General features: G+C 34.8%; 1 protein-coding gene across 1 annotated transcript in view; it reads left to right on the top strand.

Moving 5' to 3' along the window:
* Positions 1-12,500, top strand: part of LOC115209444 (putative mediator of RNA polymerase II transcription subunit 26) — a 581,370-nt gene that overhangs the window by 398,254 nt on the left and 170,616 nt on the right. Inside the window, exon 5 of the mRNA XM_036500957.1 lies at positions 10,635-10,757. Within this exon, the coding sequence (XP_036356850.1) occupies positions 10,635-10,757 (123 nt within the window). The remainder of the gene's footprint in view (positions 1-10,634; positions 10,758-12,500) is intronic.

Here is a 12,500-nt window from a genome sequence, read left to right on the forward strand (position 1 = left end):
AACCCCTAAGGGTGGATGCTACTGTAGTTTGTAGCCCCAGGAGGACACCTCCTCCAGCTGGCTTTAGACACACTTTCTAGGGCACAGATAGGGCACAGAAAGTGTGTCTAAAGCCAGCTGGAGGAGGTGTCCTCCTGGTGCTACAAACTACAGTAGCATCCACCCTTAGGGGTTAGCCATATTTAAATGGCAAATATACGTCACAATTTCAAAATTATTTGTCTGCAAACCCTACTAAAACAGATACAGAAGTCTGGTAAGGGCTCCTACTTGGCCAGCTCCTGTCAAACCGTCCAACCCATGCCAGCATGGGAAGAGGATGTTAAATGATGATGATACTATAGAGCACTTTTACTCCTGTTGTCCACTGTTGTGTAAAGGTTTGTACATTTAGATATCTAGGCCAAGGACAAATTGAAATATTTTTTGACAAGGAACATCCTAATGGATTGTGAGATGAGAAGCCATTATTGAACCTTCTTAGACATAACCATACTTATACTATGATGATGGTGATAGAGTGGTGGCTGTAACAATGATGATGATGATGATGGTAAAATTCTTTTGAGAATCCAGGAAGGAAGCACAATATATAAAGTAATAAATTATTATAATTCAAATCCTAGATTGAAGAGATTAGAAATTCAAAGTGGACTCTTTATGAATTTAATGTACCTGTTGAGCAATTAGTTGGATTTACCAAACATTTGTTATAAAAAACTACTTATATATATATATATATATATATATATATATATATATATATAAAAACGCTATATATGTTTTTTTATGTGCTAATTTTATGTGCTGAGAGCATGCCAGATAGTATTTTTTAACATGTTTGATGTCCTAGCACAATCATCAAGCACTAATAATATTTATCTCTCCCCAAACTGAGTACATTTTTTTGTTGATCTTAGCATCACAGAACTGTACTATATATATATATATATATATATTTTGCCAGTTAGAGAACATAGCTATTTAAATTTTAATTTTAAGTAATAAGGGTGAAAAATTGAATATTAATTTGATTAATATCAATTTAAAACCAGTGTTCTAGAATATTGAAAAATCTGAAGTTTCAGAAAAAATTATATATATATATATATATACACACACACACACACACACACATATATATATATATATATATATATATAAAGGGTGTCCATAAAAAACCTTTATAGTTTGAAAAATTTAAGAAGAAAAGGTAACTCAGAGTTCATTGGAAAACAAATGAGGTTTTATTAGAAACATCAGAAAACTTACATGTGGGCTCTGTTGGTTGTATGCAGCACATCTAGATGATAGAATACAATATTTGTAGAAGTTGTAAAGATAGTTTATGAATGCACTAAACACACACACACACACCACACACACACACATATATATATATATAATATATATAAAGGGTGTCCATAAAAAACCTTTATAGTTTGAAAAATTTAAGAAGAAAAGGTAACTCAGAGTTCATTGGAAAACAAATGAGGTTTTATTAGAAACATCAGAAAACTTACATGTGGGCTCTGTTGGTTGTATGCAGCACATCTAGATGATAGAATACAATATTTTGTAGAAGTTGTAAAGATAGTTTATGAATGCACTAAACACACACACACACACACACACACACACAGCTTTTATATACTCATTATCCCATTATAGCATGTGTGGACAGGTTTTTTTTTTTTCTTGAAACAATTATTTCTAGTCTTGGATACTCTTCCTGTTTACACCATTCTACTGTAAATTACCAGTGAAACAATCTTTTGTCTGTGTCAGAACTGAAGCAATCAGACTTACTTGATTTATCCAGAAGTACAACACAATGGTTTTAATTGAGAGAGACAGAAAAAATAGTCTACTATGAGATGTTAGAGTGGATGGATATTCTCCTTAAGGGGAGAGAACCACTTCAGGATATAAATCTTGTGCTTTCTTTTCCTTTATCTTGAGAGGTCTTTTTTGTATAAGTGAAAGAGTATATGATGTTTTCATACTTCCATAAAATCCATTTATTAGATATTCCTGTAGTTGTAGATAATGCTATTTTGTTTTTATTAGAATTAGACACGATCAATAATTAAACAATCTCTCCACTCCATCCTTATTATTCATTAAGCTATGTTTTAGTGTGAAAACATTTGAATCTGGATTTTTGAGCTGAGCAATATTGAATCATCTTTGAGAGATGGCTGACTAAACACTTTCCCCACTTCTAAATGAGAATAACGAGATGCGGTTTAAATTTGCCAACAGCATCAAAATTACTAGAATTATTCTTTGAACCTTTTCAGCAACTCCTTTAGTTTTTGATCTTGAAACACGTTGATCATTATTTGTATAAAAGTCAAACTAATTGTTTATTTAATTTTTTGTTTGTGTGTTTGTTCTTGTTTGTTTTATTAACGCCTTGCATCATGCAAAAGGAAAGCTTGTAATCAGAAGGCTTCCATTTACAACGTCTGGCAATTATTAAGTAACAAATTTACTTTACATTCATGTTATGAAACCATGGTAGTGGCGGCAGTAGGTGGAGGCTTTAGGCAGAATTTTGGTGGTGGTGGCAGCAGCGGTGGTGGTGTTTTTGGGGTAGACTGATAATTATCTGCAGTGCTTGGTGATGGAGCCAGTTATTAGAGGACATTGCTAAGTTTCACTTTCACTTTCACAAGTGAAGGTAATGTTATACAGTTATAATGAATTATGCAATGAATCAAATTTTGATGGTATTGATTGTGTCTTTTAAAAAACATATATAATTGCACACAATTTTGTTCACATAATTATACATACATACATACATACTTACATACATACATTCATATATATATAATGTGTGTGTGTGTGTGTATTTATATATACTACTTGTTCTCACACACACAAAATGAATGATGTTACTTGTGAATATGATTCATGGTTGCCAGGGATCAAAACAGGATTAAGTTTTGCCAAATTAGTTTCCAGTTGAACATTATGATCATCATCATCATCATCATCATCATCGTCATCGTTTAGCGTCTGTTTTCCATGCTAGCATGGGTTGGACGGTTCTACTGGGGTCTGTGAAGCCAGAAGGCTTTATCAGGCCCAGTCAAATCTGGCAGTGTTTCTACGGCTGGATGCCCTTCCTAACGCCAACCACTCCATGAGTGTAATGGGTGCTTTTTACGTGCCACCCGCATATATATATATATATATATATATATATATATATATATACATGATGTCACATGACTGACCAGGCTATCAGATGTTGCTACACATCGCTGATCACAATGCACTTTGCATTGTTTTAGCCTTCAAATGACACCACCCCACTGGCTAAGTGACCAGGCCTGCAGAAGAAAGGGTGAGAGAAAGTTGTGGTGAAAGAGTACAGTAGGGATTGCCACCACCCCCTGCCAGAGACTCGTGGAATTTCAGATGTTTTCGCTCAATAAACACTCACAACACTCAGTCTGGGAATCGAAACCGCGAGTCCACTGCCCTAACCACTGGGCCATTGCACCTACACACACACACACACACACACACACACACATATATAAAATGCAACAAAAACACAATGGAGGACAATAAAATGTTTGGACAGATAGATGATACAAAGGCAAATAGGAGAAACAACAATTAGAAGTAGAGGCAAATAAAGACGGGTCAGTCGTAGCCTTCTTTCGTCAGTCAGGTATACCAGATGTCCTTACTGTTTCGGGCTGTTGGTGGAAACCATGACTCCTGATGAGTATAGTAGGGGTGTGTTCAGAGCCCATCCCTCTGTAGGTCTAAATGCAACCGATTTCTTTCCTGAGAGAAAGTGTGCATATGTTTGTCAAGTGAGGGAGTGATATATATGTATGTGTGTATAGATACACACACACACACACACACACACATGTACACATATAAATGTTTGTTTTTATGTTATAATAAAAACAATCTTACTTTAAATTAAAGGTCTACTCAATAATTTTTGGAAGAGTAAAAATTTATCATTCTTTAGCAAGAATAGCATTCACTGACTTTGAAGTTTTAGCCAGCCAAGCCATCTCTCTCTCTCTCTCTCTCTCTCACACACATATTTATGAATGATAATACAGAGAGTGAATTGTAACAATAATAATTTTCTAAAATAGACACAAGGCTAACACTTTTTGAGAAGTTGTTAAGTGATCACATTGATCTTTGTACTTGATTAGTACCTTTTATTGAACCCCATAAGGGCTAAAAGGCAAAGTTGATCTTGGTGGGGTTTCAACTCATAATGTTACAAGGCATTTTTCCAGCATTCTAGTGATTCTGCCAGTCTACTCTCATAATAATAATAATAATAATAATAATAATGATGATGATGATGCTAATGTTACTAATAATCATTTCTGCTATAGGCACAAGGCCTGAAATAATTCCAGGGAGCACTGCTCGAACAAGAGCACTCAGAGAGCACAAACCTCCACCAAGGCAACAACAATGTTCTCTCAACGATTAGCCGGAGATGATTTTTAAAATAAGAATATCTGAAATAAGCTCGACTGCTTTCAGAAATGAGAATACTGAAAATGAACGCCTTTGCTCATGCCTCAAAAATTAAGTAAAAAAAAAAAATCCAGAATCTTTGTCCAGTACCAGATCGATCCCAAAATCTTATCAGTTCATGCCAGTCACGAGGCCAAACATTCCAGAAAGTTTCATCCGAATCTATCCAGCAGTTCTTTAGATATCTTGTCCACAGGCAAACAAACACGACTGAAAACAATACCTCTACCTTCTCTAAGGTGGAGGTAATAATAACAGTCCTTTCTAATATAGGCACAAGATCTGAAATGTGAAGGGAGGGGATTAGTCAATTTCATCAACTCTGGTACTCATTTTATTAACTCTAAAAGAATGAAAGGCAAAGTCGACATTGGCGGAATTTGAACTCAGAATGTAAAGACATGAAATGCCACTGAACATTTTGCCTGGCATGCTAACAGTTTTTTTCTACTCTAGGCAAATGGCCTGAAATTTTGGGGGAGGGGCCAATCAATTAGATCGACCCCAGTACACAACTGGTACTTAATTTATTGATTCCAAAAGGATGAACGACAAAGTTGACCTCAGCGGAATTTGAACTTAGAACGTAAAGACAGACGAAATACTGCTAAGCATTTCACTCGGCATGCTAACGATTCTGCCAGCTCTCTGCCTTAATAATATTAATAAAAATAATAATCCTTTCTGCTATGGGCACAAAACCTGAAATTGTGGGGGAGGCGGGGGCCAGTCTATTAGATCAACCCCAGTATGCAACTGGTGCTTAATATATTGACCCTGAAAGAATGAAAGGCAAAGTCAGCCTTGGCAGAATTTGAACTCAGAATGTAAAGACAAAATACCACTAAGCATTTCACCCAGCATGCTAACGATTCTGCCAACTCGCTGCCTTCATAATAATAATAATAATAATAATAATAATAATAATAATAATAATAATAATAATAATAATAATAATAACATGAAGAAGTAGAATAACATAATTAAAGTAAGATTTTACACTATCGTTACTTCAAGTTTCATAAAAAGCATTTAATTCTTCCAATATATTGTGGTAATGTGAAGCTTTAAGTAATGATGGTATAAAATCTATTTTAATTGCTGTTTACAACATTGCACGAACAAGATTGTAGGCAATTTAAACATTAGACATACTACGTTTTAGTTTCATGTCGTACAAGTGATTTTAAATTAAAAATCCATAATATTGATTGCTTGTATAGACACAAGGCCAAAATCTGGTGGAGAACATCATCATCGGCATCATCATTGTCCTACTCATCTTCATCATTGCTGTTGTTGTTATCATCATCATCATCATCATCATCATCATCACTTTAATGGCCACTTTTCCATGTTTGCATGGGTGAAACAAAATATGTTGCTGCCTTTCCTATCACTAGCCCTCACCTGTTTCCAAGTAAGATAATATTTCCTCTTGGTCAGACATATTTTCACAGAAGACTGAAATTGAACAACCCCTCTTGTACGACAGTGACACTCGTTTACAACTATTGCATGATTTCAACACAAGGAGACACACACACACACACACATGCACTACACACATTCAGCACCACATACATGCATGCACATACATGCTTATGTGTGCACACACATGCATACACGCACACATACATTCACTCACGCACATACTACAGGCTTCTTTCAGTTTCTGTCTGCCAAATCCTAATGCTTTGGTTGGCCTAAAGCTATAGTAGAAAAAAAAAAAACACTTGCCCTATGTAGCATGCAGTGGGACTGAACTTGAAACCATGGGGTTAAGAAGCAAACTTCTTAACCTCACAGCCATACCTGCAACCACCAGAATCACTTGATTTACTCTACATATCTATATACATCAGTATATTCTTTTATTCTTTTACTTGTTTCAGTCATTTGACTGCAGCCATGCTGGAGCACCACCTTCAGGGGTTTTTTAGCCAAAGAAATCTTTGTAAGCCCAGTTCTTATATCAGTCTCTTTTGCAGAACTGCTAAGTTACAAAGATGTAAACACACCAACATTGGTTGTGAAGCAATGGTGGGGGTGACAAACTGACACACATACAATGGGCGTCTTTCAGTTTCTTTCTATCACCTCCACTCACAAGGCTTTGGTTGGCCTGAGACTATAATTGAAGACACTTGCCCAAGGTGCCAAACAGTAGAACTGAACCCAGAACCATGTGGTTGGGAAGCAAGCTTTTTACCACTCAGCCACGCCCATGTAGAGCAGTTTGTTTTTTCTTTATAAATCTATGAATGCTATGGATTTTTAAAGGACAGCAGTTTAATAGTAAAACAAAGATGTCTTATGGTATTTTGTTATGTTCTTTACATACTAAGTTCAAATCCTGCTATGGTAAAATTTGGCTTTCATCCTTCTGGAGTCTACTATATGATATTGTACACATGATGTTCTGTATTAAAGAATTTTTACATGATAGCTCTATAATTGGTAAATGTAACACTTTTTTTCTGATCTTTCACTCAAACCCTTCTCTGCTTTACCCTCCTCTCCCCCTCTTTTGTATCTATTTATCTATCTTTCAAGTGCTACATACTACCATAATACAGGTACTCAGCTGGCAAACTTTTCAATTCACACTGAATATTTACCATGCTTTGTATATACAGCTGGGTTGACAAGCTGTCAAGGGTTCTAGTGAGTAGTCATTTAAAAAAATCTTGTTCAATGCAACAGAAAATCAAATAAATAAAAAAAACAATGCAAGGATGGGAAAGCAGATATTAAAATGATAATGACAATGATGATGGTGATAATGATGATGATTATGAAAATAAATGGTGTATTTTACGTGTAGTAAACGACCTGTGTTGAAAATTGGAACTTGTATGTTCTTAAGATCTAAATTTTGGGACATTGATATTTTTGGTGAAAGTTTGAATGGACCAAGCTGGATTAACCAATTAGATTTGGACCCAAACCAACATATTCTTTTACTTACTGAGTCTGGTGAAAGTGACAGGGCCTCGTGAACCTTGCAGGGTGTCCAAGACTAGTTGAGATTGAAGTTATTAATGTTAAGATTTTACTTAAACTGTTGCAAGTCAACTTCTGCAGGAAAAAAACCATCAGCTGGGAGAGGATTTCAGATGGATGATGATCTGGAGATGAAAGATTATGTGTAGAATTGGTTAGTGTGGCAAAAATGGGAGGTAGGTTGAACCAAGAGTGGCAAGAGGTGGAAAGACAAGCAAGCTGGGGGTTGCCTGAGTTGTAGAGGTTTAAAGCCAGCCAGCTGTGAAGAACAGAGACCATTATTGTGGAGTGGAGGTGCTCCTAGCCATTGCAGGCATCCATAGACTGAACCAAGACTGATAACATTTTAGATTTCAACAGTGAGATAATGCAATAATGTGCAGACGTATAATACTGTGCATCTGTGATGAAGATGATGATGATTATGAAGATGGTATAGTAGTGGTGGTGATGGTAACACTGACGAAGGTGATGGTAATGATAATGATAATTGTGTAGGTTTGCACTTTCTGAAGTGTCAGTAATGTATTCAAGTGTCCAGGTGTTGGCTATAGCAATTAAACTAATGATGACCAAGTAAAAGCTTCGTATATTTCTATGTCAATGTTCCATAGAATTACATTCAAAGCAATACTTTCCGAAAGAACATAAACTTTTTTAATTAACAAGATGGAGGAGCATCTGCATGGTCACTTGGCCTGCTAGAAATAACTGCCAAGTCTCCTTCAATTCACATCCTTCCATCAGTGGGACTGATTCAAAGCAATACTTTCCGAAAGAACATAAACTTTTTAAATTAACAAGATGGAAGAGCATCTGCATGGTCACTTGGCCTGCTAGAAATAACTGCCAAGTCTCATTTAAATCACACCCTACTATCCATGGGACTGGGAATAGGGAGTGTAAGTGCACTTCCTAAAATTTTGGGGAGGTGCACCATCGATATTTGCACCCCTACTTACTTTTCTCAGGTTTAGAAAACAGTGTGCAAAAAGTGATCTGTTAAAAGTAGTTTGAAATTAGGTTTCTTCCCCAAAAAACAAAGAACAAAAATAAATAATAAAAAAAACAATAAGACCTTATTTATAAAATATTTAGACCAGGGTTTGCACCCACTTAGCAAACTTCATTCCTGAGTCAGTGCTACTATCATAGGAAAGAAAGGACACATTACGTAATGTTATTCTAGACACTCTTACAAAAACTAAGAATAACCTACAATATAGAATTTGGAAGAATTTACATGAAAAGGAACAAAAATCTTTCTTCTTTAGTTCAGCTTCCTTTTTCTCTTTTTTTTTGTCTTTCTTTCACCTTATGGTTATGAATGAATTTAAAAGAAAAGAAAATATTCTTTATTATCAAACCATTGACATTATTCTCTTAAAGATTTAATTCGTACTGATTTTTTCCGAACCACTCCATTTCTTTTATTCACAGCTTTATATACTTTGTTCTGTAAAACTGCAAGGAAAAATACTTATAACAAGAGCTTGCTGTTTTACTACAAATAAATGAGCAGAAAACACAGATGAAATAAACTGGTGTTGATTCTACATGCCGGAGTCATAGAAGTGAATAGCACCATTCTAAGATTGATTTTTAAAGTAGATTTCTTGTTATTTATGTGTCTGTATCATTGACTTTTATCTGATGGCTAAAGTCAGTCAAATCTTCTTGTCCTTTTTTTCCCCCCTTCTTCTTTTGGAAACCAGAAATCTGTTGGTTATTAATCCTAACTTCCTTCACAATGCACTAGATTTTTGTCATCATTATATACTCTCACCTTTCCCCCTTTGACTCATTTCGTATTTTATGTGTCTAAACTTTATCTTTTCCATGAGAACACAGAAAGCTTTCATTGCTTTCAGCTATGATAATCAGTGACAACCAATTAAGATACTTCTTGTTCCTGGTTAGAAGCAGCATTTTCAAATAGTGACATAGTTTATCTCAGTGTTCAACATTATTTACAAGCAGTTGTAATGGCTTAATGTTTTTGTTACATTGCTAGCTTCTTGGGTACAGAGCTGCTGTATTCATAACATGATCACATTGCTATCTCTACTGAGGTTGTTCTATTGATTTAGTCTTCACAGATGGCAGTTTTATGTGGAAAAGTTTGTATAGGTCAGGTTAATTTTTGCTGTTTTTTTACCCCTAGGTCAGGAATAAATGAGAAAATCTATGCTAAAAAGTATTACAGCTATAACCATCCCATTATATTTTTATCTTAAGAACCACTATAATGCCCAATGCATCCTCTATTTAAGATAGTGGTGTGATTTGAGGAAGATTGGTTGTTGTTTCTTGCAGGTAAAATGGTCATGTAAAGGGTCCTTGCTGCTTCCATACATTAACTTTTGTCTTCAGAACTGTCTTCTTATATTAGAATATCAGCACTGGTGATAATCACTGTTCATTGCTCCATAATTTTAGGCTTTTCCTCTCGAACTTGATTGCATTCCACCATCTTTCTTGATATTATCTTCTGCCTACAATTATCTCTTGTTGCTACTTCATTTCTGCCTCATCATACACTGTTTAACTTCTACATATCTTAGATGTCTTGGTTTGATCTTGGTAGTTATGTTAATGATGTTAGAAGGATGAAAATCTCTGAGCTGACTGTGGCAGTATTTGAACTCTTTATTCTCAAGCACTGATTTAGTCTTTTAGTTATATTGCCCAGTTTTGCTCCTCTAATAACAAAGATATCATCCCACTTTCATATAATCTAGTTAGTTATATTTGTGCGAATAGATTTACATTTATCTGGTCTTTGATGTCTTTAGTATCTTTATTGCCACATTTGAAGGTTTTGTGGCCTTCTCAGTTTTCACCTTTTCTTATTACCTCAGCTATTGATTTGATAAATGGAAAAATAATCATACAAATTAAACTGTTAAAAGCTACAAGATAAAAGCTATTTATTTCTTAGAGGAAACAACTACTCTAAGAAATAAACGACTTTTAAATTTTCTTTGTATTATTTTTATGCTTGCGGTTTTTCTATTTTCTTGGGAGGTAATTTGTATATCATTTCACTTTAGTAATTTGCTAATTTTTAATTCATTTTTCTGTTTTAGGCAGGGGAATCCAAGTCCGAACAGACAGTGTCTGAGAATCAGACTAAAAAGGTCTTTGTTGGAGGACTTCCATTTGATGTCGATGAAGGCGTTTTAATAAAGTTTTTCTCAAAATATGGCAAGGTAGGTAAACTTTTGTTTATAGAACCAGGGAAATAATATAAGCATTGTGTGTCACCTTTGTAAAATATTTTACATTGATAATTTTAGGGTGTTTCAAACATTTTCATGATATATAGTTGAGAGAGTGTGTAGTGTGTATAAGTCTATTTTGATTATCTGTTCTCTCTATTTTTTTTAATGACTATTTTTTAATAATTATTTTCTTTTGCATTGAATTTTTGCAAGCAGTGGAATATTTGAGAATGTAATATATTACATTCTAATTATGATAAATAGAAAAAAAAACATTGCAACATTATAAAATTCCCAACTGTCTTTATACTTAGGTTGCGAGTTTTCTCAGAGCTCACAATGTCAGATTAATTTACTATATCAACAAGAACAATAACAGCAACAACAATAATAATTATGATGATGACGATTCTTTCATTGCCCATATGGGCCCAATGCATTGAAGACAACACAAAGGATGAAATGCAACATACACACACAACACAACATGGTGGGTGGGGGGCTTACATCAGCTAGCTGAAATTTCTCTGTCTCATAGTTGCAGAAAGTTGTCAAAGTAGGCATTAGATAATAATTTCTAACATAGGTTGAAGGCCTACAAGTTTGAAGGGGGTGGGCATTAGTTTATACCATCGATGCCAGTACTTAAATTTTACTTATCTTTTCATGGGTGCAGGTATTATAGCTGTGGGGTAATAAGTTTGCTTCCCAATTATATGGTTCTGGTTTCAATCCCACTGCATAGTACTTCTCCTATTGCCCTGGACCGAGCAAAGTGTTGTGAGTGGATTTCATAGACAGATCCTGAAAGAAGCTCATTATTGTTTCAAGATTGACAACTGATGCTGGTGTGTTTACGTCCCCGTAACTTATCGGTTCGGCAAAAGAGACAGATAGAATAAGTACTAGGTTTACAAAGAATAAATCCTGGGGTTGATTTGCTCGACTAAAGCATACATAGTGGGACACAGGGATATATAACACATTGCCTAAGTGCCAGTCTTGAGAAATTAGGCTTCTTAAAATCAGAAAGGAAAAAGTTGATTTGAAGACTGCAGATCCTAGCCATCACTGGAACTGTAAAAATCTGTAAAACTTTCTAGAAATGTATCATTTAATTATATATGTGCATATCTTGATATGCAACTATATGCATGAGAATACATACATAAAACAAAATATCTACACATGCACTGAGTCCAAATACTTCACATATACACACATACATGCAAAAATACCATACCCTGTTGATGTTGTTGAAATTCCAATGAAGGAGCCTTGAATCTAAGTTAGAAACTGACTCTTTCTCTATTGGCAAGAAATCTTGAAACAGAATTGATTAATGACATATATACATATGTACATAATGAGGGTGATAAACTGAATATTAATTTAATTAACATCATTTTAAAACCAGTAGCCTAGCATATATAAAAATCTGAAAATTCAGAAAAATTGTAATACATGCGTATGATAAGAGTTGACCACTAAGTGGTCATCCAATATGCTAGAAGATGATCATCTAGATGATCTTCTTCTAGCATATTGGATGTCCACTTAGTGGTCATCCCTTATTATATACATATGTACATATGTATGTATGATTTTTATGCATATAGCTTTATGTGTGTGTCTTTGTGTTTGTCCCACCACTACCACCACCCCTTGATAACCAAATGGTTTTCTTTATACCCCTGTAATTACATAATTTGGCAAAAAGACACTGATAGA

The sequence above is a fragment of the Octopus sinensis genome, linkage group LG3, assembly GCF_006345805.1.
Source record: "Octopus sinensis linkage group LG3, ASM634580v1, whole genome shotgun sequence".
In the NCBI taxonomy this organism is placed as follows: Eukaryota; Metazoa; Mollusca; class Cephalopoda; order Octopoda; family Octopodidae; genus Octopus; species Octopus sinensis.